Source organism: Lygodium microphyllum, chromosome 24, assembly GCF_053477565.2.
Source record: "Lygodium microphyllum isolate KBCC chromosome 24, Lygodium_microphyllum_v1.1.10, whole genome shotgun sequence".
In the NCBI taxonomy this organism is placed as follows: Eukaryota; Viridiplantae; Streptophyta; class Polypodiopsida; order Schizaeales; family Lygodiaceae; genus Lygodium; species Lygodium microphyllum.
The window spans coordinates 69,599,983-69,627,960 of NC_141158.1; the positions used below are offsets into that span (position 1 = coordinate 69,599,983).

The following is a 27,978-nucleotide window of genomic DNA, read 5'->3' on the forward strand; positions in this document are numbered from 1 at the left end:
GATATACTGGACAAACAGTAACGGAGTGTCGGTAGCCCTAACTGCCTTCCCTGCGCAAACAAGAAGATCGAGGAAGTGCAGTCCACAACCAAGAAGCAGCTGGTGGCTTCCCATCAAAGGCCTTGGTTTGAAGGTCGCCTCTCCCATCCCGTTGTTGTTTCTGTTTCCTTATAAACAAGCGTTCAACAAGCATACATACGTTTAGACTGCAAATTGTCATGCTATTATGTCCTGCTTTGGAGTTCTGATGGCAGAGCCAAGCCATAGTAGCAACCTTATCGTGCAGAAATTATGCGCATGGCAGGTTTCACACAGGACATAAATTGTTGTTTTCGTTTCATTGAAACAAACGTTCAAACAAGCATACACGTGTTCAGATTGCAAACTGTAATGCTATTAGTCTTGCTTTCGAGTTCTGATCACAGAGCCAAGGCATTACACCGATATTATCATATAGGAATTATGCATGGCTGATTTCCCACACAAGAAAAGACATAAATGTTCTACTATATACGGACATTCAGACTGCAAGTTGTGTCCTGCTTTGGAGTTTTAATCATGTAGCCAAGCCATTGTGACTGTTATCGTGTAAAGATCAGCACATGGCAGGTTTTTGATGCAAGGGACATTGCATGCATGTTCTGTTCCATGTTGCACTCTTGCGTGCTTGACTATCAGATGGACATGGCAGGTTCCCCACACAATGAACGTTGGGTTCATCTTGCATTCTTGTGTGCTTGGATTACTGACTTGGTTAGCCACATTTTCTCGCCAGTGCTTGGTGCTGACATGCTAGTTGGTTTCACATGTTCTCACAAACTCTTGTATGTCGCATTCTTCTAGTCCAGTTTGTCTTGCATACAAATTTTCTACAATATGCAGACAATTGCATGTTCATAAGTGGTGCATGGCCTGAGTAACATGGTGTTTGGCTTGATACAAGCATGTGCAAAGTAGCATTAGCATGTTGTCTTGTGCACTTCTGTTCAAAAAATTTCCATGTTTTAGCAGTTTTAGTCAATCTCATATATACCCTTTGCTCAATCAAATCAGTTGATAGGATGGAGGGCTCAATTTCTATGCATGTTGGTCCTTGCAAGTCATTTCTTCAGTTTTGATGCATGTTGGCTCTTTTCAAGTTATTTATTCAATGGTGCATGTCTTGAAGCTCTAAGGACTAGCTACCCATACCTTGTTTGCCGAGGCATTGGACTTGAAAATTGGGCTCTTAAGTGGTTCAAAAATTGGTTTTCATATTTCACTTGAGGGAGGGGATTTCGATAAGTCACTTGAGTGAGGGGGTTTCGATAAGTCATCCAACAACATTTAGTAATGTCTAGAAGTGGTACTCTAACCTACTAGACCTGTTCAGTATAAGTTTAATTTCTTAACCTTAATAGATTGATGTTGCAATTTGGCCACTGTTGTATTTGTGTCAAGCCTCACCACTTTACTATTGGGTCATTTGCATGCAGTGGTACTTAAAACTTTGTGCAATCAATATGCTCTATTTAGATGTAATGCGCTTATGCATACTGGTTGCTTGTATTATTGAAAAGCTTGTTTTTTTTTCTATTATTCTCTTCAGACATCTTTACTTCACATGCCATATGGATGAATTTTATGACATCTCTTTGTGTAGGCACAACTTAGATCAATTGGTAACTGCAGCGACAACTAATGATTTTGTAGCATGCAGTTTAACAAGTTTATTGGCCATGTAACTGTTGTATCAAAGTTGAATGACTGAAGAGGTTGATGTTTCTTACAATCAGGAAGATGGAATAGCTCTAGGTATGGGATCGGGTTTTGTTGGTCAAGAACAGGCTAGAGAAGCAGCAGGGTTGGTGGTTGATATGATCCGGCAAAAAAAGATGATTGGACAAGCACTACTTTTTGTTGGTGCTCTAGGCACACGAAAGACTGCTCTTGCTTTGGGAATATCTCAGGACCTTGGAAGCAAGGTGAATAATTTTTATTTTTGGACATTATAGAGTGGGTTTTCTACGAACTTTGTGTTATGGTAGGATATTAGGGTTGACAAAATTAGTAAGAGTGCTTGTTAGACTTCTATCTATTGAAAATTTGTTAGGTAGAATTTATGCAGACTTGTTATAAGAACCAGTTACCTGTCGGACCTGTGTTTTGTAGTCACAGAAGTTAAAGAAAAAAAGGTTTGATGGCTTGGAATCCATGTTCCAAAATGTGTTAGTTGTGTCGGAGACTCTAAGAGTTGCGTTTTGAGGTGCATGGGAGGAAAGTTCCATCATGCCTTTGTTAGAGATTATCCCTTGCTTGGACACAGGGATTTTCCTCTTTTATGTTATGTACATATGTATTTTCCAGCCAGGCAACCATTCGCGAGTGTTCCAAATCCGTCAGGGATAGTTTGAGTGCCACATCAGTAGCAGGGTGCCATGTCATCATTTTTGCCAAGTTAGCAGTCACACGTGTGATGGGAAATGCACACGTGTGATGGGAGATGCTGTCGTAGATGCCATGTGGCAGAGGCTGTGCAGTCGGACAGTTTTTGGGTATTTTTAAATGTAGTTGGTTGCATTTAATGCAGTTGACTTGACGTTGGGTATTGTTTTTTCCTAGGCTATATATAGCCAATCTCTTGCACACTCTCATTCATTCACAGGCACTCTAAGGAGATCGTGGAGATCAGATCGTGATCAAGCCTTGCTATCCTCCAGGTGTGCGCGTGTGGTGACATCATCGAGGAGATACGCAGACATATGCACTGTGCCCATGTACATATCTGCATTCCCTTGTATTCAGCATACTTCCTACATCAGATCTTCTTGTTGTACTATCTCTTTCTTGTTGGGAATAAAGGCCTTGTGCCTTTAAATGTGCTCGGGTGTGAACACACCCTTAGCACTTGTGCTTACACATATATATCTATCTAAAAACCTAAAGGTACACACTCGTCATTGTACCTACAAACGTGCTCACTCTTTGCTATTGCTCTCTCACTCTCACACTCTCTGTCTCTTTGCGCCTAAGGAACACCTGTTGTCTCGATCTTCGTGCATAACCCGTCACTACAAACTGGTATCAGAGCGGCAATAGACAACTCAGGTGTTACACGAGTCCTAGGTGGACTCAACGAGCGTTAGTAGGCAGTCAGGTACGAGTGGCAGTCGCTAGCAGGCATCATGGGTAGTCGCAAGCAGTGAGGACAGTCGACAGTTGTAGGCATCGTGAGCATGCGCAGGCATTGAGGACAGTCGACAGGCGCTATGTGAGACTCTAGCGAGGAGACATGATAAGCAAGGCATAGGCGCGTAATGTGACAGGCAGTAGCTAATGGGCGACCAGCGGGCGGCCGTTTGGCAGGTGTGATAGGTCACAGACCTGAACAGCTGTTGACCCATGATTCTTCCTTTTTCTTTTTAAAATATTTTGAGTTTGGTTTTGCCTCCTCTCCTTCGAGTGTTCACGCACGCAAGCACAGTGTGTAAATCTATGCAGATCTAGGCCCAGAAATTTGGGGCTTTTCTCGAATTTGGGGATCTTAATGCAGAATTGGACAATCTAACTCAGAAATTTGCAAAGTCGGTGCACATTTGCTCAGGAATTTTGGGGTTTTTCACATTTTAGTGAAATTCTTTCAATTTCACTGAAATTAGTGCATCCAAGACTTGGAAAATTTGGGGATTTGTCTAGATTTGGTGCGAGCAAGATGCAATAGTGATATTTGTCTCAAAAATTTCAGGAATTTGTGACATTCTGTCCCCGACATTTGGGGCTTTTCATGTACATTCACAAATTGGGCTGAAATTTACCCAATTTCTCGACATTGATGCACATTGGACCCTGTGCAATTTGGGGCTTTTGCAGTTTGGGCAAAATCTGTGCAGCATTTGGTCATTTTATGTACATGCAGGTTCAATTCCATGCAATTTGGACATTAACACTCAGTAAAATTTGGGGGTTTTGCTGAAATTGCTCTACTTTGGCAGAATTGGCCTGTTCTATGCATGACAGAGAAAATGTAGACGTGTGGTTGCATAAAAATTTTGGGGCTTTTGATTGTGCGTGTCAAATTTTATGCCAGTGGGTATATGTACAACAGAAATTGCAGCTGAAATTTGGGATTTCTCATGTAATGTGATGCATATGTCCTTGGAACAGCTGTAATTAGTTGTGGAATGCTGTAGCACATGGTTTGGAGCTTCTGAAAATTTAAATACAGATCTGAAATCTGTGCTTCTAAGTGGTTATTTATTGTTGGTTGGTACTTGTTTGTACCTTGTCACTTGGGTGACAGTTTTGGGCCTGCATTTGCTGTTTTTTGGTCACATTTGGGCTGAGAATCATGGCTGGCAGCAATGACAGCAGTAATCTAATGCACATAAAGAAGCTTGAAGGAGCACATAACTTTGTAGTTTGGCAAAAGCAGTGCTACAATATCCTGTTGCAAAAGAAGGAGGCAAAGCCGATCAAAACACAAGGGGCAAAGTCCGCGGACATGGAATAGGAAGATTGGGATGAGTTAAATGAGCTTGCGCGCTCAACCATCGAGCTATCGATTTCTGATGCCTTGCTGTTTAACATTGAAGGTTTGGATTCTGCATATGCTATATGGACTCGACTGGAAGATCTGTATGCACAGAAGAGTGCTGCAAGCAAAGTGTATTGGCTGAAAAAGCTTATGGATTTGCGTATGAAAGAGGATATAGCAATGCCTACTCACTTGAGTGAACTCCGTTTTCAGCCAGCTGGTTGCCTTGAAGTTCATGATTGATGAGGAATTTAAGGCTACTTTCTTGCCTTGCACTCTACTAGAGAGTTGGGATACATTTAGGATTGCTATGAGCAATTCTAATGTGATCCTCTTGTATGTTGATGTAGAGAGTGCTCTACTCATGGAATAAATGAATCGGTAGAACAATGCATCTAGTAAGTCTTCCAGTGCTTTGCATACTAGGGGCAGATCACAACAGAAAGGCAAATATGATAGCAAGGGACGCAATAAATTACGTGGCAAAGATATTGAATGCCATCATTGTGGCAAGAAAGGTCACTTCAAATGTGACTGCTACAAATGGAAGAAAGTGAAAGGAAAGGGCAAGAAGATAGATGATAGCAAGGAAGAGAAGGACAGTCAGCATAAGAAGAGCAGTGTCAAAATTGAAGAGGTGAATGTAGTCACTCATGATAGTGATAGTGGAAATGACGTACTTTTGGTCTCTTCATACTTTGGTGCACATACTTTACTTGCAGATACAGATGAGGACATGCATACCTGGATTCTTGATTCGGGTGCTTTCTTTCATGTCACCCCTCATCGAGAGTGGTTCTCTGCCTATATAGGGGGTCAACATGGTGTTGTCCATCTTGGGGACAACTATGCATGTAACATTGCAAGTATTGACAGTGTGCAGTTACAGTTTCAGCATAGCTTTGTCTTTACACTTCAGCATGTACAGCATGTACCTTAGCTCAAGAAGAGCTTGATTAGCACAAGGCAACTAGATGATGATGGTTTTCATACCACCTTTGGTGATGGAAAATGGAAGATCTTGTTAGCCTGCTCTATTTCATTGTTAGTCTGTCATCTCCTGGTTGTGAGCTCCTGTCAGAGTTTGGTGGGAGATAGAGGAGCTCTGTTAGTTTGTGTGTTGCTGTTTTTGTTATGCATTTCCTTCTCTGGTGGCAGTCGGCCATTTTAGGTCTCTTTTTTGGTGCAATCGGCCAGTTTAGGCCAGGTCGACCAGTTTTGGATGTCGGCTTCCTAGTGGCTTGCCAAGACTATATAGGTGATGGTTATCTTTCCAAGGGAGGCCAAGTGATTACCCGAGAGAGGGCATCGGACAAATGGTGGTTATCGGCTGCCCAATGGCCTACCAAGACCTACAAAGGCGGATGGAACTACATTGAATCTTTCTTTCCTCCCCCCCCCCCCCCCCCCCCCCCCTTTTTCTTTTTTTTGGGAGAAGATATGATTTGCAGCCTATCAAGTAATTATATCTCAGAGGAAGAATGAAAAGGGATAATTAGATCTAACACACCACAAAATAGACAAGCTAACTTAACCACTTGAGAGTATCGAAGAAGAGGGAGAAGGGAGCAGTATGTAGGTGTGGTGTTGAAAGAAATGTTGGTGGAAACAACTTGGGATTCGCTCAAGGGTGCTTTGCACAATGAGATGCAGAGTAATGCTACATGATGAGAATGCACATGTAGCAAGGTGCCACTTGGACATCGTTTCTTGTGGGAAAATTGTTCACTTACCTAAATGTCCTTTTGCAAAGATGATGATGTTCATGCAAGGCAAAGGGAAGGTATAATAGGGAAGGGAGGCTGATATCGAAGGCAAATGCTAAAATCTATAGAATACGAATCAAGGGTAGGAATCCCCTCAACCATGGATGTTGATGCTGAAGGAGAAAGAGGAATCTGATGTTAGTCTTTATGTGTGGTGTTAAGAACCATGAAGAATTTGATGATGAAGATGGATCTAATATCCCTTAGTTGGAATAGTCAAAAGGGAATCAACCATTTGGATTTGTAGTACATGCCTGTACTTGATCTCGAGAGAGGGCTTCATTGTTGATCAAGTGGTGTAAGCAAGCCCAAATCGTAATCTTGGGAGAGGTTTGCGTGCCATTTGAGAAGTGTCAAGAGTACAGTTTACCATGCAAATAGGTTGAATGGACAAAGAAGGAAAACTTGACCCTAATTGGGGAGGGAGGAAATGTTAGCCATTAAGGCAGTCGAGATGGGGCCGTACTTGATCTTAGGAGAGGGCTCTTGAAAGTAGCTCTTCTCAGATAGGGTGGTAAAACTTGATCAAGTACTTAATTACGACAATTAATAACTGAGCATAAATTGAAATGCATATATTACCTTAATAATCTTAGATAATAGATACCTGGTGGGCCCCAAAGCTGGCGCCCCTTGTGGTATTTCTTTATTTTTAATTGATAGTGTACAAGTTGAGATTTCACAATCTCCTTTGCTGATCCAAAAGCCCCTCGCTGTGTATACAATCAGCAATTGTCAATTCCACGAATTTCAGGTGCTAATGTCAGTGTGTAACGCTTATTCCTGTTGGCACAGGTTCCAGGGTGGCCATCAAACCCTAATTTTTGCAAAGATTTAGGGTTAATATCAGAAATCCTCCTGCTATCCATCAAAATTGGCTAAGATTTATTGAGAATGGTTGAGAAATGCTGAGATCTTTTAAGAAATTACTGGAGAAGGTGAGAGAAAGCCAAGATGATAGAGAAATTTGATTTTCGTCTCAAGAAAACCCTAAGATTTGCCTTCTATTGTTTGCTCTAGCTTGTATTTAATGCAGTCACCTACTGCTAGGCACCTCCGAAATATTGTCACCTGATCAATAATGCTGTTGCCAGCCAGACCCTGGAAGGTGTTTCCTTGCTATCCCTTGCGTGTTGAGAACTGTAGATGGTTGTCTTCTACAGCAAATTGTTGTTCTTTGATCAGAAAATGGATCAATAGCTCCCAAGCTGTAAACTAATTGAATGATTGAGACCTAGGTCCAAAACGTTTTCTCAATTTGCATGGGTATTTTTGCTAAGTGGCAGCCTTCTAAATCCATTTTTTAGCATTATCGAGCCATTTAATTAATTTTCAGAATTCAATAATCTTGAAAATTAATTTCAACCCTTACGACCTTGCCCAAAATTAAATGTGCCCATCCATAATTAAATTGGCTAGGCCACTTGCAACTTGGAGTGGTTCTCTCTGTTGACCCTTAGATTGGCATTAATTAATTAATTAATGCTAGTTCCTAGTATCACCATTGACACTTATTGGCCAAACAACTATCCTAGGGTTAAAATTGACACCAATTGACTACCAAGACCCAGTTGGCATAACTTATCACGACTTTTACCTTTGACACACACTGCATCCTTAGGGTCCTTGGCTAGGTATCATGAAATAACTGCCAAGTGCATCACATGTGCTAAATAACCTTGCACATTTGATTAATAATCAAATGTTATCGGTAAGATTAAAGTGTCTTAAAATTTCATGTCCCTGTGATAGCTTTAATGCTAACCAAGTGTCGTAGGTATGCCCAAAAACTCGATCTCGAGAGATGGCTCCGATACTAACTAATAGCATGGAGGTATAACCACCAAAGTAGTAGTCCACCTATCATGAAAAGTAAACTAAAAGTATAGATAATGATCGTAAAATGATAAAAACATCTCAACTGAAAGAAAAGAAAATTTGATGCCGAGAGAAGAAGGATGCCTAAGACCCAATCTCGAGAGAGAATATACTATCTCTATCTCCATATTGATGGAGGTAGTACTCACCATGGCAAAAATTGAAAAAATAGACCTTTAACTTGTGTAGGATGTGTAATATTAGTCCTAAATGGAGATACAAAAGCTAGCATGAAAGGATCAAGAAAGAAACCTACATACAATGTTTCATATTGAGATGCTTTAGATGCTACTAAATGAAAGCTTGAGTGAGTGTAAAATGCAGCGGAAGACTTGAAAAAATATTGCTAAGCCTAAAGAAAATGTAGCCTAACTAGCCTAAGGTACCTAAGGATAACCTAGGACTCCTAACAAACTAGTCTAGTTGAATGTAAGGACTAAACTAGTTAGAGATACTATGAGGCATTGACTGAGGGGAAGATTTTGGATCCACCGCATTGGAGGCTAGCAGTGATGAATATAGATACCAGGAGGTGGAGAAACTGCGTTGTCTTCCTAGGGAAGACCCCTTCCCCCCCCCTCCTTAGGTACTACAACTATCGGAAGGGGTTGAGGTTAGCTTAGGAATGGGGATTGCATTTATCTTTGGCTAGGCCCCTAGCGTGGAATGAGATGATTCTGGGTGTGGGTCTAAGACCCTTGGTCTTTGAGTGACAATTGTTATCTACATGGCCTGGTTTTTAGCAAAATGTATAAAACCTATTTTTTAGAGGGAAGAAGTGCCAAGAGGGTCTTTGTGAGGGTATGAGTATACCGCTTACTTTTTCCTTCAAAGGAGACTGATCACTTGTAGGTGTATGTAAGGTACAATGTTAAAGAGTGGCATTCCCGCTAATGATGTACCAGGGTGCAAAGTGGTATACCTTTGTCTAGTGATGGCCTAAAACCTTGATGTGCATCAAAGACAATGTACAATGCGCATCATTTCCAGCCATCACAGTGATGGATTCTTGTAGAGGCTACATAGAACTGTATAGACCTTTCTTGTTGGTCATGTGACAGGAGGCCCTAATATCCAACATCCATGAGTCAGTGGTAGATTCTTCTTGCGCCGAGGAGCACACTTCCTCAATGGTTGCCATGAATAATTGCAACTCTGCTTCAGCCATATGAGCTGTCTCTTTCCCTTTACTTTTAAGGGTACCATTCTTTTCAACCTATTGTAGGTCTAAAGTAAGGATTTAGATTGAAAGAACAAGAATCTAAATGTGAAGTGAAAGTGGGAGGGGAGAGCGGGAAACATGAAGATGAATGGAAAGCACCAAACTCGTACTCAAATGAAATAGAGGATGAAGGATTACCTTGTGGAATATTTTTGACCATAGAGTTTTCTTCAAAACCATACCGGTATCAAATTGGGTCTCCATGGTGACTTATAGTTGGTGTGAGAGTGCGCAACGGAAGAAGAACACGAACACAGAGGAGAGGAGAGAGAAAGCAGGGAATGAAGGAAGAAAGTCTGCACTGACTGAGATGAATGCTGAATATACTGAAATGGACAGAGCAGTCCCTGCAGAATACAATGCTGGGAATGACTGGGGGGTTGCTATATATAGCCCCAGGCCAGTAAACTGGCCGACCTGCCAAATCTGGCCGACCTGGCCAGATTTGGCCGACCAGCCAGATCTGGCCGACCTGCCCAGAAAACTGGGCCGACTGCACAAAAAACAGCCACTAATAGACTGACAGAGCTCCTCTGTCTCTTGTCAGACTCTGACAGGAGGTCACAACTAGGAGATGACAGACTGAGAATGATAAAAGAGCAGGCTAACACCCCCTCTCAGATCCTGGGAGGGTCTGAAGACCCAAGAACCGCATGTGATGAAGCAAAGAAGCCTGAGGCAAAGGCTTCGTAAAGAGATCAGCTGCATTGGCCACTGTAGGACAATAGACCACCACCAGCTCCGAATCCACGATCCGCTCTCGAACATAGTGATACTGAACCTCAATGTGCTTCGTACGAGCATGAAACACCGGGTTCTTGGCCAGAGCAAGAGCACTCTGGTTATCCACGCGCAGCTCCGTAGGTCCGGTCTGGGAAAAGCCAATCTCCGCTAGTAAGCGACGGAGCCAAAGTGCCTCCATAGCGGTTGAACATAGGGCCCGATACTCAGCCTCTGTAGAAGAAAGTGCCACAGTAGGCTGCTTCTTGCTGCTCCAAGAGACAGCACCGGATCCAAGGGTGAAAGCATAACCTGTAGTGGATCGTCTCGAATCCACATCACCTGCCCAATCAGAATCACTCCATCCAGAAAGGGTAATCCCATCTCCATACATGATCCCGAAGGATCGAGTCCCCTGTAAATAGCGAAGAACCCGCAAGGCTGCCTGCCAGTGATCCTGTGTAGGAGTCTTCATAAAAGAAGACAATAAAGCCACCATAAAAGAGATAGCCGGCCTAGTGTGAAGCAGCCAGATGAGAGAGCCGACAAGGCACCTGTAATGAGTGGCATCGGTAAGGGGGACTCCATCCGTCAAAAGCTTGGACTCTGGGTCCATGGGGCATGAGATAGGCCGACACGCGACCATATCAAACTCCGAAAGAAGCTTGGAGATGTACCTGTGCTGCGAGATAAAAATGCCCTGTGTCATCTGATAGATCTCCAGGCCTAGAAAGAAGTGAAGGATCCCTAGATCAGTCATGTCAAACTCTTACTGAAGAATGGACCGAGTATGCTCCACCTGCTGAGTGTCGCTCCCTGTAATGATAAGATCATCCACATACAAGATAAGGAACACAGAAAGGGAATCCACAACCCGTAAGTAGAGATTGGGATCATGAGCGGAGCGCGCAAAGCCACTCTGTAGAAAGAAGCGGTCAATCCTCTGGTACCAAGCACGAGGAGCCTGCTTCAGGCCATAAAGAGCCTTCCGCAGCTTGTAGACATGATCCTCCTTCCCTTGCACAAGAAAACCAGGAGGCTGTGAAACATAAATCTCCTCCTCAAGAACGCCATTCAGAAAAGCAGACTTGACGTCCATCTGATAAACAGGCCAACGGTGGTGAGCAGAAAGAGCCAATAGAACTCGAATGGTGGACATCCTAGCTGTAGGAGCAAAAGTCTCGAAGTAGTCCAAGCCTGCGCGCTGTGCAAAACCCTTGGCAACAAGCCTAGCCTTATGCTTGTCCAAGGAGCCATCTGCAAGATACTTGGTCTTAAAGACCCATTTCACACCTATCACCTTCCGTTTCTCGGGACGCGGAACAAGCTCCCAAGTATGGTTTCGCTCGATGGAATCGAGCTCGGCCTGCATAGCCTGTCTCCAAATATCCTGTGCAAGAGTCTCCACAGTGGAAGGCTCGGAATCCTGAAGAATCTGTGACATAAGAGCATAGTTCACACATAGTGAACTATCCCGCTGGGCCTGTAAACGTGCGGATCGACGGGGACCTGTAGTAGAAGCAGGAAAGGGAGTAACACCTGAATCCTGCATGAGCCAGCGATACCATAAAGGAATCTTGAGAGACTCCTGCTGCTGCGAGGGAGACCGGGAGGTCTCCGAAACCTGCAAAGCACCCAAATCGGAGAGGGACTCACCCTCACCGCATGAAGGTAGATCCTCCGCATCAAAAGAAGGCTGTGTATCCCGTGAAGATCCCGAAGTGGAGGTGGAAGAGCTCGTAGAAGACGGAGGCACATCCACCATAGGGGAAAGGGAAGCCGAAGGAGGAGGAATAGGGGGGGTGCTAAGAGGTATCCTGGAAGGAAGAGAAGGGAGAGAAGGTGGGGGGAGGTCCGTCGATGACGAAGAAGCACCTGTAATGGAACCATCAATCGGATCCTCAGAGGCCGAAGCCTCATCAAAGATCACATCCCTGCTCACCTCAACCTTCCGCGTCGTCGGGTCGTAGAGCCGATATCCCTTCGTGGTCGTGCTATAACCCACGAAGATAAGCTTTCGCGACTTAGAGTCGAACTTCGTCTTCCTCTTCTTCTTGTCCACATGGACAAAAGCATCGCACCCAAAGATGTGAAAATGGGACACGGAAGGCTTCTTTCCGAAGAAAGCCTCATAAGGAGTCATGTCTTGTAAAGCCGAAGTCGGAGAGCGGTTGCGAATATACACCGTTGTAGCCACCGCCTCACCCCAAAGGAAATGAGGAAGACTCTTATGCTCCAGCATAGATCGGGCCATCTCCACCATGGTCCGATTCGCACGCTCCACCACACCATTCTCAGATGGTGTGTTCGGATGTGAATACTCCACCCGAATACCATGATCCCTGCAAAAACTGAGAGAAAAGGTGAGAAGTGAACTCGCCACCGTGATCACTCGAATGCCACGAACCTTGGAAGTTGTTTGGGTCTCCACAAACACCTGCCACTCACAGAAACGGGAGTACGCCTCGCTCTTGTACTCCAAGAAATAAGGCCACATATAATGACTAAAGTCGTCCACAATCAGCATCAAATACCTGGCCTTCCCAAGGGAGGCCGTGCCCATAGGTCCGCAAAGGTCGGTGTGAACCAACTCAAGCGGAGAAGTAGCCCTCCTAGAAGCAACCTGAGGGTGAGGCTGTCTATGCTGCTTGCCCCTCAAGCAGCTAGGGCACAAAGTGTGAAGAGGAGGGAAATCTGGAAGTCCCTCCACCATCTTCCTCCTAGAAGCCCGCCGAAGAGAATCGAGGTTCAAATGACCATACCGAGCATGCCAAAGCAGCCCAAGCTCATGGGAAGTCCTCGCAGCCAAGGCTATGAGCGTATAAAGCCCACCCTCCTGTGTACCTGTCCAAAGAGCATCACCTGTAGAAGCATCCTCCACTGTGATTGCATCCTGTGTAAAAATGACTCGGGTACCGAGCTGAGTAAGGCCATGCACAGATAATAGGTTAAAACCCAAATCAGGAACATAGAGAACTTTGGCGGAGGAAGACCGCCTGTCAAAAAACATAGGTAAGGTCCCCACGCCTCGAACAGGGACTGTAGAATTGTCACCTATGGTGACTGTACCCCCTCTGGAACGAAGATCTTGAAGCCAATCCTGGCGGAAGGTCATATGTGAAGATGCTCCACTGTCGACGAGCCAAGGCTTCTCCAGTGTGGTAGAAGCTAGGGCTGTATCCTCCTCAACAAAGACATGCACAAACGCAGATTCTGTTGTGGCTAGGGCCGCCTTCGAGTCCTTCTCCTTAGGCTTCAAATGGGGATATTTCTGCCAACACTTCTCCTCGGGATGAGTGCCCTTCCCACAATGGGGACATTTGGGCTTCTTCTCCTTCGCATCCTTCTTGTCCTCCTCCTTCTTGTCCTTGGCCTTCTCCTTCTTTTGTTTCTTCTTCTTGCCGCCACCTGTGCCGGCCGTAAATGCCTTGGTGGAGCCACTGGCTCCCACCTCTTTGAGTCGCTCGTCATGCTCCAAGACAAGCGGGGAAAGCTCCTCCCATAGGAGGGTCTCACGGGTCCTTGAGGTGATGAGGCTGGTATAGAAGACATCATAACGGGGTGATGGCAGCTGAGTCAACAGAATCATCGCCATATCCTCAGACGATATCATACGACCAAGAGAGACTAACTCGCCTCGCATATCCTCCATCTTCGTGATGTGCTCCTTCATGGAAGGAGAATCATCAAGACTGAGCATCCGCAACTTCTTCTCCAAGGAAATCTTGTGGGCAAACGTCTTGTGCTGGTACAAAGACGCAAGCTTCTTCCATACTTCTGCCGCGGTTTGTAACCTGTGAACATGTACAAGAACGGGATCATGTAGACTCATAAAAAGAAAGGAACGGGCTCGAGAGTTGAGCCTATCCCATAAGGCTGCACGGTCCATAGAGGTGCCATCGGATGAATCCGCGGGGGAACGGTCGATGGGTGAAGAAACAAGCTCCCAAAGGTCAAATGTATCTAGGATGCAGGCCACCTTGCACGACCAGAGGGAGTAGTTGGAACCATCCAACTTATCTTCCTTCGGAAAGGAAGGGAGAATCGGCACCTGAATAGAGGGAATCAAGGAAGGCATCCGTAAATCTGAAGCAGTCTTCACGGAAGATATCTTCGCGGTAGATGGAACCCTCTGAGATGCATGGACAGAAGAAGGACGAGTGCGAGGAGGTTCTTCCCGACGTTGAACCTCGTGATAATCTCGCCTCCGCTCAGAGGAATGATGAGAAAGAAGTTCATCCTCTGAGTCATCAAAGCCTGACAACTGGTAAGACATCTTCCAATCTGCAAAATACCAAAGAAAGTCGTGCCGATGTCGAAATATGACCAGCAGTGTGGTCACCAACCGCCAAGACGCAGGCTGAAAATGCCTACAAACACCTGGATCTGCAAAACGCAAAGATAACTGATGACAATCACCAGAAAAGAGACCACCAGCACCAGGAAACAGCTAGGAAATGAGTCGCCAGCAGGAAATGTGCCGCCTGGAGTGGTAGCGACCAGCAGAACAGCAAAACGCAGGCTGTAGATGAGTCGCCCAGCAGAAGGAGGGACAGCCTGGTGGAAAACGCAGGGTTGTTGTGTCGCTGGATGACGTGGCAGCTGTTAGTGCACTCTCCACTATATATGTGTATCCCTATAGGAGTATTGGTGGTTGTAGGTGGCTCGGGGCACTTTTTACTCCCCCTAAGGGAGGTTTTTTCCCCCAGGCTAATAATAGCCCATGTGACCTCATCAGGAGGCTAGGGGCAGTATTATTAGGCTAGTTCTAGGCTTTTTATGCTTAGCAAGCACAGTGCTTAGCACTAGTGCCTATTATGCACAAATCCCTAATCTAGGGTTGTGTGCTTATGATTGAGGTGTATCTTTTTGATGATGTACTTTTTCCCGTCACGTAACTTTAGCTCACCCTTGCTTCCCTCACTCTGTGTGTACTTTCTTGCTTCTTCATTTGGTATCAGAGCCATCCCATCACTCCCGTGAGCATCCCATCACGTACCCTCAGCTCGTGAGCTTCATATCGACTCAAGACATTCTGGAATTGACAGGAACTGCTGCAAAACAGGCCGCCGCCACTCTTTTCAGCATATGGGAGGTTGTACCTTCGATTTGGTCGCGGGAATCAGCACCAGACTCTCACACGTGTGGTCGCGCTCAGTTCTAGACCTGCAGTCGCCCCCTGTCGAGGGTCTTTGAAAGCTTCTACAGCCTCATACACATGCTCAAGACAGCCTACAAGCTGATAAGCTCAGGCGCGCACAGTTTTAGAACAGTTTCGAGGTCATTCTCAGCCTGTTCAGGTCAAATCGACAGGGAAAATAGCTCCAGGAGCTGTTTCGCCACATCGCGCCTCATTAACAGGGCTGTACAGACCTGTACATGCTGTGTCGACACTTGATTCAGTCATTAAATCAACCCAGTATCACTTCCGATTGAGCGCACTGCTGAAAAGAGCTTCCAGAAGCAATAAACAGTTCAATTTTGATCTGTTCCAGCTTGTATTTGCAGCGCAGCAGTGATTAACAACCTGTGGGTTTGTGAAAACGACTGTATTTGCTGTTACCAGCTCTCCCGTGACTTGTGGGTTCTCCCGAGGACCGATACAAGTGTGAAAAATTGGGGCTTTTGCCACCAGGGTGTTGCTGTAGCTGATTTTATGCATTGGGCAGCGTGTACGCAACAATTGTGATCAGATTTACCCTTCCAATCAAGGGGCTTTTCGACATTTCTTGTGTGTATGCCTTGTTTACACTTGGTACAACAAGATTGTGCCTATCCACTCAGGAATTGAGTGAGAAATTGGGGGATTTTATGCTTTATTGTGGTGCAGCAGAACAGGAACACTGTGTGACAGTGTGTGTGGATGCTATGCTCTCAATTTGAACACTGAGAAGGGATTACAGTTTTGGGACAGATTTGTATGCATTGACATTGCCCTTATGCAGTGGGACAGAGTAAAGCAAGTGATTGTGTCTAAATCTCGGAAGAGATATTTTGTTTTGGGATTTTCCTTTTATTTTTCTTTCAGGTGATTCTTGTGCAATACACCCTACGCAATGGGCAAGGATGGTGTGTTGGATTTGCTCTCTGTTGAGAACAAGCTTGATGGGAGCTCCAACTACCCACTGTGGTCATATATGATGAACCACATACTAGTGGCACACGGGTTTAGCAAGATTGTGGAGGGTTCAGAACCTCGTCCTGGCTCTCGTGTGACCTCAGACATGGATGAGGACTCCACTAGTACCACTGGCAGAAGAGGTATTCCAGCTCCACCCCCAGCTCCCACCACAGATGCACAGCAGAAGTGGGATGAGAGGGATGCTAAAGCACATGCTATGATAGCATTGTCGGTCAAAGTTGCGCTTATACCTCACATACGGTCTTGTAAGTCCGCTAAGGAGGCATGGGACACCCTGGCTAACCTTTATCAGGTACGCAATGAAGCCAGGGTAGCCTATCTTAAAAGGCAGCTTGATCATTTAGTGATGCATGAAGGAGAGACTATGGATAGCTTCATTACCAAGCTTAAGGACTTGCGTGAGCAGTTGATTTCCTTAGGGGAAGACATGACAGATGGGTCTATGGTCACTGTAATGCTGAATGGTATTCCTGAGTCTTATCAGGCTCTTGCTTCTACATTGAGGTTAATCATGCAAGGGAATCCTGATTTCCTTTCGCTTTGACAACCTAGTGCAGATACTATTGCAGGAGGAACAGTCAAGAGAAAACAGGAGCATACTTCAGCAGGGTGATCAGGCCTTCATGGCAAGTCAAAAGGGCAAGGGTAAAGCTGTGTCTGGGGCTGCATATAAACCAAAAACAGCAGCCAACCAGCCAACTGTCAGTGGGGAAAAAGATGAAAATCAGCCCAAGAAAAAGGGGAAATGTCATTATTGCAGGAAACCGGGTCACTATATTGGTGAATGCCGGAAAAGAATTGCAAAAGAGAAGGAAAAGGGCACAAAGAAGGAAGCAAATGTAGCACAGGCAGATGCATCTAGTGCAGAGAAGAAGGAGACAGCCAATCTGTCCATTGTCTCGCATGGAGACGAGGACTTTTATGATGAGTGGGCTTGTACAGTATCATGCTCGTACAACCCTTCTATGCACACTACAGATGAATCATGCCTCTCTGTGACCTCTCAGGAGGATTGGTATTTTGACTCAGGTGCTAGTAAGCACATTACCTCACAGAGGAATTTATTTTCAGTTTTTGATGCTACCTCCGAGAGAGGTACAGTTACATGTGCCAATAACTCCGCTTATGCTATACAAGGAGTTGGCAAGATTGTACTTACAGCCACACAAGGTGGATCTTTTACACTCACAGATGTACTTTATGTTCCAGGAATCCAGAAGAATCTCCTTTCCGTCCCTGCTATTGCCATGGGAGGACTTGAGGTGACATTTTCTGGAAGGAAATGCACAGTGCATGACCTTTCTGATGAGGGTTGCATTGTTGCAACAGGTACTTTATGTCGTGGGTTGTATAGATTGGATCACTACAGGGCTGGAGTACATGATGCTTGTGCTGTGATTACTAGTGATCAGTTGGCCATTGCTGAGCTGTGGCATGCCAGGATGGGCCATCTACACTTCAGGGGTTTACAGAGATTGCAGGCACATTCTATGGTGGAGGACATGCCACCCATACAGTTACCCTCTCGTCATGTGTGCGAGGGATGCATATTGGGCAAAATGCACAGGACCCCAGTGCCTAAGTTGTCCACATATGGGGCTGCCAGGAAATTGCAGCTCGTTCATTCAGATGTTTGCGGTCCTATGAGGACCAAGTCCATAGGTGGCTGTGCATACTTCGTTACATTCATTGATGATTTTACATGCTACTCTTGGGTTTATGGACTGAGGCATAAATCGGAGGTGGAAGCACGGTTCAAAGACTTTATTTTGTTGCAGGAGAATCAGACACAGGAAAAGGTTGCCACCCTTCGTACCGATCGAGGGGGGGAATACATGTCTCATACTTTTCATGCTTTCTTGGCAAGCAAGGGTATTGCCCATCAGTGCACTGTGCCATACACACCCCAGCAGAATGGTAAAGCTGAAAGGTTCAACCGTACTGTGATGGAAATGGCCAGATGCATGCTTAAGGGGAAGGGCCTCCCTAACAAATTTTGGATGGAAGCACTGCAGTGCAGCAATTATGTGCTGAATAGGTGCCCAAAGAAAGCTTTGCAGAAGTATGAGAGGACTCCATTTGAGATGTGGACCGGCAGGAAGCCTTCTGTCAAAGGCTTCAAGGTTTTTGGATGCTTGAGTTATGCCTTAGTGCCACAGCATCAGAGGGGTAAGTTGGATGACAAGGCTGTAAGATGCATTTTTGTTGGTTATAGCAGTGAAAGCAAGGGCTATCGGCTGTACCATCCTGGTACACAGAAGATTCTAACCAGCAGAGATGTTACATTTGCAGAGGAACAGAATTTTGATTGGTCTACGCTCCGTAGGCAACCAGAAATTTACAGTCATGATGTCTTCGAATTGCTCCTGCCCCAGGAGGGAAGAAGTGCAGCCACAAATTTACCACGGGTTGTTGACATTGTGGGGCCTGTAGCAGATGCAATTCAGCCCCAAAATCAGCTCGGTACAGCTGGTATACAGCCAGCAACAAATGTTATTGATCCTACTGGTGCAGCTCATGATTTAGTACAGTCACAGGCTGATTTGCCACAGCCATCATCCGAGCACATGGCAGTCCCTGAAGTGTCCAGACGGGTGCCTAGGTGGTTGCTAGATACATTGCGGGACAGCCACATTGATGTTCCTTTGCCTACCAGGACAAGATCCCGCCGTGCTCATGGGATGAGTATTGATTATCATGCATGTGAGGGCACATACAGTGAGGATGAACCCACTCAGGTGGATGAGCCTGTCTCTTTTGAGGAGGCAGCAGAAGACCCAAATTGGATGCAGGCCATGCAATCAGAATATGATAGCATCATGAAGAATGAGACATGGTATCTGACAGACTTGCCTCTAGGTAAGAAGGCCATAGGGGTTAAGTGGGTGTATAAAATCAAACGGAATGCAGATGGCACAGTGTCACGCTACAAAGCCCGTTTGGTTGCAAAAGGGTATGCTCAGGAGAAGGGCATAGATTATGATGAGACATTTGCACCCACGTCTCGCATGACCACAGTCAGATGCATGATTGCCTTGGCTGGTCAGTTTGGATGGACTATCCATCAGTTGGACATTACTACAGCTTTCCTGAATGGTGATATCCATGAGGAAGTTTATGTACAGCAGCCCACTGGCTTTAGAGTTAGGGGGCAGGAAGCCAAAGTTTGCAGATTGCAGAAGGCTCTATATGGGTTGAAACAGTCCCCTAGAGCATGGTATGAGAAGATTGATTCTTACTTGGCTTCCCAAGGCTTTCTGAAGAGTTCAGCTGAGAGCACTCTATATGTCAAGAGTGCAGAGGATATGTTTCTGATTTTAGTTCTATATGTTGATGACATGCTACTCACGGGGCCACAGAAAGTGCATATTGCAGCTTTTAAAGCTGAAAAGCCTCTGTAGCCAGCGTGTACAGAAAACGCAGGCTGAAAAGCCTCCAGAAGATGTCGCCTGGGCAGTTGCTGATCAGATGACAGCAGCAGTGAGGTATCTCTCTCCAGAGGGTATTTCCTCCGTGCTCTCAATCAGGCGATGATACCATGTGAGAGTGCACAACGGAAGAAGAACATGAACACAGAGGAGAGGAGAGAGAAAGCAGGGAATGAAGGAAGAAAGTCTGCACTGACTGAGATGAATGCTGAATATACTGAAATGGACAGAGCAGTCCCTGCAGAATACAATGCTGGGAATGATTGGGGGGCTGCTATATATAGCCCCAGGCCAGTAAACTGGCCGACCTGCCAAATCTGGCCGACCTGGCCAGATTTGGCCGACCAGCCAGATCTGGCCGACTTTGGCCAGATCTGGCCGACCTGCCCAGAAAACTGGGCCGACTGCACAAAAAACAGCCACTAATAGACTGACAGAGCTCCTCTGTCTCCTGTCAGACTCTGACAGGAGCTCACAACCAGGAGATGACAGACTGAGAATGATAAAAGAGCAGGCTAACAGTTGGTTCCTACATCACAAAAGGAGCGGTATAGACAAAATCAGACTTGCACAAAAATGGATTGTATGAACCTGCCAATGGGCTTGATTGTGAAGAGTTTGAACTTTCAACTATGTCACAAATGGATAGTCTTTCCGTAAGTGAGAGGTGATTAGTCTTGTTAGTAGAGTGCTCCAACTGAGATGCACATTCTGATGGAGTTGAGATGAAGAAGAGTTAGGCTTCAATGAGTGATCCCTACAAGAAAGGTTCGTAGGAGTGTTGTCTACCAAATCAAGACCATAATGCCTCCTTAGGGCCTCCATTGAAGGAGGAGTTGGAGAAAGCATGAGAGGATCCAAAGATGGAGTCATTTGATCCATTGTGAATAAATTACATGTCATTCATGTATCTTGCACAAAACCAAGCTTTCCACAACAACTACATGATGCTCTTTAAAAGAGCATTGGCTCTGATACCATGTGAAGGTGTGCTAGGGTTTGCATACACAAAACACAGAATGTATGAACACAAGTGGAATACAAAAACTCAAACAGTAACGCAATAAATGCAAACCCTAAATGCAAAACGAAAATAGAAAACACAAAAACACAAACATAAATAAAGAAGAAAACGAACTCTAAAGTGAATGAATTGATGTTGTAAATGAATGAAAAAATATACAAAATGCTGAAGGGTAGAGTTGTCCTACAAGCAGTGGCTCTCGTGGGAGCGGGCTAAGGGAGGTGTCGATGTGTGTTGTTCATCGAAGATGGATCCGAAGTGCAATAACCACTAGTTGGAGTAGAGGCTGATGAAGAAAAGTGCATAAAACGCAAAAACGTCCTACTGTAATGCAAATGCAAATTAGGCCAATGGTGGAAATGAAAGGAGAGAAAATTGGAAACTAGAATGCAGTAGTCTATGGGGCTGGAATTGGTAAATGCAGCAATGTAACTGCTTGAAGATGATGGTAGTTGATTAGCAGCAACAATGGGAGGTTGAGCAACAGTAGCACACCGCATAGTAGCAATCTCTAAAGGCTGGATAGGTAGTGGAAGAGCGCTAATGGCCGAAACTTGCAAGTCAAGGATGGTCGAATGGTGAGCAGCTTGTCCATTTATAGATAAGGATCCTCCCAAATTAGGGTTTTGCTTATGGGATGCAAACTCTCTAGGACTACGCACCATTTAATGAGAATTTGGGTAATTGACATTTTTTGGGGCTGTTTTAAAGAGCTAATTAGTGTGTGATGCATATTTAGCTCAATAGAGGCTACATGGAGTTGGTATGCTCACTTAAACGTTGCTTCTTTACTTCATCCTTGATGATATTGTTGAGGACAATTGTCACGAGGACGTGAAAATTTGATGCTTTGCTTATGTTTAATTGACATTTGATTAAAGGATTAATCAAATGTGCAATTAAAAGATGCACATGTGTTGCACATGTGAGGTGCAAGCTACTTTTTCACAGTTGAAGGCCGAAGGACCCTGTGAAAAAGATGGGTGTCAAAGGCAAAAGTTGTTACAAGTTACACTTGTTAGATTCTAGGTGAATTTTGGTGTTTGTTTGCCCCTAGGACTATTAATTGGCCATTAAGTGTTAGTGGGTGACACTAGGGACTAGGCATTAATTAATGGATTAATGCTTGTCCAAGGGTCAATTAATGCATGGGACTACTTTGGGTTGCAAATGGCCTAGCCAATTAAATTTTGGATGGGCAAGGTCAATTTTTTGGGCATGGATTAAGGGCTGAATTAATTTTCAGAAAATTAATTAAATGACTGGAAATTGCTGAAAATGGATTAAGAAAGCTCCCACTTGGCAAAACTTTCCCATGCAAGTGGGGGAAAGGCTAAATAGGGCTGAAGGGAGAGGAAAATCTCGTTTTTTCATTTTGGAGCTGTTAGAATGTTGCTGCCAGCTTTTGGGGCCAAGTCCCAGCCATTGGAGACCATTTTGGTGATGGAGATTGCATATTCTTGACCTTGGGAAGCTGACAATTGCTGCTGATGCACTTTCTCCTGAAGATCATAGTCTCTGATGCTCCTATTCTTGTTGGTGCATCCGTTTGGGGCTGGTATAGCAGGGCAGCAACTGATTTTGATCAGTTCTTAGCGACAAATCTCAAAATTTTCTCTCTTTACAGCATTCTCTCATCTCCTTCAGCCTATGCTCAGCCATTCTCAGCAATTCTCAGCCATTTGGAGGAGATTCCAGCCATTTTTGGTAGGCCGATCTGTAATTTCTGTAGTAAGCCCTAATTTACAGCAGAAATTAGGGTTTAGCAACCACCTTGGGATCCATGCTAGAGATTAAAGGCTCAAGGGATTGAAATCAGCAGCTGATAATTGAAGATTATCAAGGGATTTCAGAAGTCAGCCCATCCCGAATTGATTTGGGGCAGCATTTGGCCAGCTAAGGGTCAAATTGGAGGAGAAGTCCTGGGTGAATCAAGGGGCAAATGATCCAAAAGGCTTGCTGGTGATTTATGACAGCAAGAGCAATTGGTTAGTAGGGGGGGATTGAAGAATCTCGAGTTGTACTCCTTCCAATTGAATGAAAGCTAAAGAAATACCGCAATGGGGTGCCAATTTTGGGGCCGACAGGGTGTTTACTGTCCAAGAATGTTATGGTAAAGTGTGTATTTCATTTTATGTGCGTTTATTTATTGATGTAATTAACTCTTAAATCAGGTTATCACCACCCATTCCAAGAAGGAAGGCTGGTTTCAACAACAATCGTTCATAAGAGGGGCTTGGACATCTAGGATGGACGCTTTTAGTGTTAGCCGTTGATCATTGACAATTTGATCATTGGGGGGTCACTAGGTGTAAATGCAACCAAAGTTGGGACAGCTTAAGGGTCTCATAGCAAGAGCACACTCGGGGCACTTTAGGATTGGGGTGGCTAGGTTCTATAAAATAGTGACGATGCCCATTTATGCACTTTTGTCATGTGATCACACACTTGGGCTTGAGACTCAAATTTGGCTCTAGCAGCACACTTCTATTCGTATGTGTTCGTGGTATGGGATGCCAACCTTTGTGATAGAGGCTTGGCTTGCTTGCTGTCGGCTCCGAAGCTTTGGGGTGGGCTTGTTTGGCTCTATGCCTGGGAGGTCAGGTTGATGTCCATCTCTTTATGTTTCTCTTTGTGCTTGTATGGCTTGTGTCATATCACGTGTTCAGGTTGGAGATCTATGTGGTCATTACAACTTGCTAATGGATATGAGGATTTCCAGGTAAAGATAGCCTCTAATATATCAAGATACAGCTGAGAGCCATCCCACTTCTGCCTTTTCTCAAGCAAAGTGGACTGCAGACATTGTCGCACTGCTGAGAATTCACTCGTAGCATTATTCCTTGGCATGTTGGGATATGAGACCTCTACTTTTGAGACCCTCACCCCTATATGGACAGAGATCATGCACATTCTCAAGCAAAGTGGACTGCAGACATTGTCGCACTGCTGAGAATTCACTCGTAGCATTATTCCTTGGCATGTTGGGATATGAGACCTCTACTTTTGAGACCCTCACCCCTATATGGACAGAGATCATGCACATTCTCACAGGAAAATGAGGAAGACTGGAGACTCTGGCACCTTTTCCACTTAGGCTATAGGTTACTAGATTTGTTATCTTATTAGCCATGTACTAGAGAGTTGTGGACCCATCTCTTTTAAGTTTTCTGTTCTAGTCATATAGTGGGATTTTGTACTGTGTATCTACGCTTGTGATGATTAGTGTGGAGGTGTCTTTAATAACACTTCTTTTCCCGGGCAAAAAAGGAAGGTGCATAATTTGATGCATAGGGAGGGTTGATGCCTTGTCAAGTGGGGACCCAAACAAAGGTTACCTCATTTATACTGGAGTTTTTGTGTGGTACATTGCTGTTTGAGGTGGGACTTTGGAGAAGCTAGGGGCTTCTCCTTGTAACATGATCATTAGTTGTCTATCCCCCCTTCTGAAATTTTTGATTGAATTTCCAACAGTAGTGAAAACTTGTCAGTCCAAGGGCTTAGAGTTGATGGTTCCAAGATTTCAATCGTCTCCTTAAGTGAGCCATGCACAATGCTGTCGGCCCTAGGCACTTCTCCTTTAGGCTAGAGGAATGAATCATATGGCATGTGCCAAAAACATCACACTTTGAGCCTGGTTGTGTAAAAAGAAAAGGATGATGTCTTTGAGATTTTATACAAGACCAAATGTGGTTTTAAGGATTTTCTGAGAAGTGTAAGTGCAATACTACCTTGGGAAGTACCCAAAAAACTGAGGTTTGCTAATTGTGCAAATGATGAATTGTTCATTGTCTTCTGAAAGTCAAGAGTCTCTCTTATGGATGTGCATGACAGAACATGTGTAGGTAATGGTGAGTTCTTTGGTGGTGAGAGCACTGAAGACTCACTATCGCCTCTTCGTGCCGCAGCTCTATTGGCTCTCTCCATCTTCTGCAACCCTCATTAAGAAGGACATAGCTTCACAACCCATCTCACTCTGCTCACCACGGTGGCCCATTCTTTCCCCTTCAAGCAGGTCCGGCTCTTCTTCTGCATACTCCACAGAAATCAAAATCCAGTGCTGGTCATGTGGAGAGACCAAACCAGACAGCTCCATCCTTATTTGCCCTTCATGCAAGGCTGTCCAAGCTCTGCACCCTTCCATGGATTATTTCAAGATTTTTGACCAGTTAAAGAGCAAAACTTCTCCATTATCTCTTGAATTCTGCATAATGAGTCATGACGTGGTGTCTCATTAACTTTCTCATGTAATTAACAGGGATCAACTTTTCAATATCAATCTCAAGGAGCTGGAAGGAAAATATAAGAATCTTATGAAGAAACTGCACCCTGATCTTTCTCATGGGAAATCCAAGGTATTCCCTGTTTTCTTCATTCAAAAGTTCCAAAATATCAAGTGTACTTTTCATAAATTATCTGCATAAATACGCTTTGTCAAGTTGTCAAGTTTGCCGTGTGTATGTATTTATATGTACTTATGCATTTAAAATTTTGTATGTGATGTGGTATTATGTGATGTAGTGAAATGCAATTTAATATGTTAACCGTGTAGAGAGTTTTTCCCCCCTTTTTTTGGTACATAGTGAATTAAGATGATTAACAAATTGATTAACTATTTATTATTTCTGAAAGTTGTCTTATTAATTTGGGTTAGGAGGAGAAGGAAAATTCAGCTGAAGTATCAGCCTTTGTAACCCAAGCATATAATGAACTGTTGAACCCAGTGTCCAGAGCTGCTTACCTGGTAAGGCTTTTTGTTCGTCTCATTTCGTTTGTTTTGTGGCCATACTTATTACATCTAAAATGTTGTGTTTCATTGGACATTTTAAAAGAAAACTTTCATCTTTTTAGATTAATAAACTGTGGAGTTACTGCAGCTATTTCACATGCATGATGATACTGTATCTGTGTGATCTTGCCACTGGTTTCTAACTTCTTCAAATAATTAATTTTGACTGGTAAGGCAGAATGAGGATAAAAGCCCGGTTAGAACACTGCAGAGTCAATAGAATGCTCCAGTCAATTGCAGCAGATAGAAAGCGAAAAACATAGTGCTAGATCATTTGCAGTTGACTTTTCTGGCTCTCTGGCTTGGGCAGCAAGAATCAACTGCTTCTCCAATCCAAGTTCATTGACGAGTATCTGCCATCAGTGAAGCAGTCCTTAGTTGATAGCATAGACATCCTGCAGCTTAAGCACCAGCATCTAGATTTGTTTCTTCAGTGCTGCTGATTGCATATTTTGTAAAACTCTTGGTTTCCTTGAAAACTTCTGCTTAATACTTCAATTGCTCGTTCAAATTGCACAAAAATGGTCTTAAATGTTCTATCGGAATGCAATAATAAGACTGAACTTCACAGTTGCATTCAGGAGATCGAACTCCAGACGTTTCCTCTGGTAGTACTGTTTTGGCACCACTTCCAGAATTTCTTCTGATAAACCAGAAAGTACCCAATATATCACTGCAAAAACTACTTGTACCACAAGTAAGCAGCACCAAGAGCTGTTAGGTCTTTGCATACACTGTAGTGTGTATAGGGTCCTTTGATATAATAATCCCAGGCTTAAACTTAATTTCCAAACTTTGGCATGCCAATCAGGTCAGCTGCAGTTTCTCTGTTAGCTGATTATTATAATATTGGCATGCCCCTGCTAGGCCTTAGTGGTATATAGTGGTAGACCATTTTTCCTTTAGAACACAAAATAGAAAAATGTGAAAATCTTGATTGGTGTGCTTTTTTAAGTTTCTTACTTTTTCAGAAAGTGACAATTCTAGGACCAATATTTGATTGGTTTACTTTCTTATACTTTGCTTTCATTTCCTAGTTAAGAATGTGGGTACTGGGACCTTCTCTCTCTTCAAGCTTTTTTTATTAAACATTTCTCTATCTTCTCTCATACCCCCCCACCCTCCCTTCTTTCCCTGCATCCCTCCCTCCCTTCCTCTCTCTCTCTCTCTCTCTTTTCTTTTTTGTAAAGAGTAATTATATTAATTATTGTAAAAGTATAAGAGTACAAGAGTCACAAAGAACTAAAGAGATGGCAGAACAACTGAGGAAACAGCCGTATGCCATGAGACTAAACCCTCCTGAGGGAGAAGGCCTGCGTGCTGAACGAGATCCAACTGCCAATGGAGAAGACATTTTTCAATCTGGCGACATGATTTGAACACTGGAACTGGACTTAAAAAATAAAGACATTCTGGGTGACCTAGTTATGCCAGCAATGGACAACCCTGGAATCTGCGACAATGTAACACTATCTTCAAGTGCAGTTGCGCAAGAGTAAAAAGTTTTGTCTTTGCTGAACACCCAGTTGGAGGGATACATAAGAGGTCCCACCGCCCCCACACACCCCACCACCCACCCACCACCCACCTCCCTGCGTCCCAGCCCGCCGCCTGCAATGGCCCATCCATTTTAAAGGCCACATTTAATGTGGCTTGCTGGTTTAGTTTCACCCTATGTTTTTGTACCTTCTTGAAATGTTTGATGCTTGCAAAATTCTTTCTTCCAATGTTGCAACCATTACCTTTCTTTTTGGTGGATCCTTAAGACCTGTGCAAGACTCTTACTTTCAAGATTGATTTGAGAATCATTACATTTTACCTGTAGTTATTAAACAGTGAACACTGCATCATATTACATATACATTTTTGACTATTTCATTGTACTTCATTTCACTTGTCCATAATGTTCAAGGCAGCTGGAAATTGTTTAGATGCTTGGGATCTTGTATTAGGAGTGTGTATCTTCTTGCAGCTGAAAATTAAAGGCATCTATGTAGACGAGGAGGGTACTGTCTTTGACCCTGAAATTATTACTGAGGTAAGATTCCTTCTGACTGGTTATACATTCTTATCCTATCAAGATCCACAGCAACTGTTTTTTTGTTTGTAATGAACATCTGTGATGTCGTGGATAGGTGATGGAGATACGAGAGGCCCTCGAAGGTGCACCCAACAGAGACACACTCGAAAAGCTGTGTGACAAAGTAACTGCTTAAATCATGACTCACTTTGACTTGTTACTGCTCCCAGAAAATATTCTACTATGTGATTCGGCCAATCTAATACATATTTGTTTATGATCTGGATGACAGGCAAGAAGCAAGATGGGTGAGTGGAGTAATGTCTTCAATGCTGCTTATAAACAAGGCGATAATACAGCTGCTGTGGCAGCTTTGCAGCGAATGTCTTACTTTGGTCGGGTCTTTCAAGATATTAAACGGGAATTGCTGTAATTCAATCTATTGGATTTCATCAATGTTGAAAAATGTTTACAAA

At 44.1% G+C, this 27,978-nt stretch overlaps 1 protein-coding gene across 1 annotated transcript; it reads left to right on the forward strand.

Annotated features, from left to right (window-relative positions):
• LOC148015217 (DNAJ heat shock N-terminal domain-containing protein) lies at positions 1-27,978 on the forward strand. The gene is made up of 8 exons (XM_087665769.1): positions 1-133; positions 1,776-1,964; positions 24,539-24,861; positions 24,952-25,048; positions 25,348-25,437; positions 27,455-27,520; positions 27,618-27,686; positions 27,795-27,978. Exons 2-8 carry the CDS (start codon positions 1,797-1,799, stop codon positions 27,933-27,935), a joined length of 954 nt encoding a protein of 317 aa, XP_087521895.1. The 5' UTR covers positions 1-133; positions 1,776-1,796; the 3' UTR covers positions 27,936-27,978.

Bases quoted from the DNA above. Each gene is read 5' to 3' on its own strand.
- LOC148015217 (XM_087665769.1), top strand. From the start codon at position 1,797: ATGGGATCGGGTTTTGTTGGTCAAGAACAGGCTAGAGAAGCAGCAGGG. The intron at 1,965-24,538 runs GTGAATAATTTT...GAACATGTGTAG, and splicing joins CTCAGGACCTTGGAAGCAAG to GTAATGGTGAGTTCTTTGGT. The intron at 25,049-25,347 runs GTATTCCCTGTT...AATTTGGGTTAG, and splicing joins TTTCTCATGGGAAATCCAAG to GAGGAGAAGGAAAATTCAGC.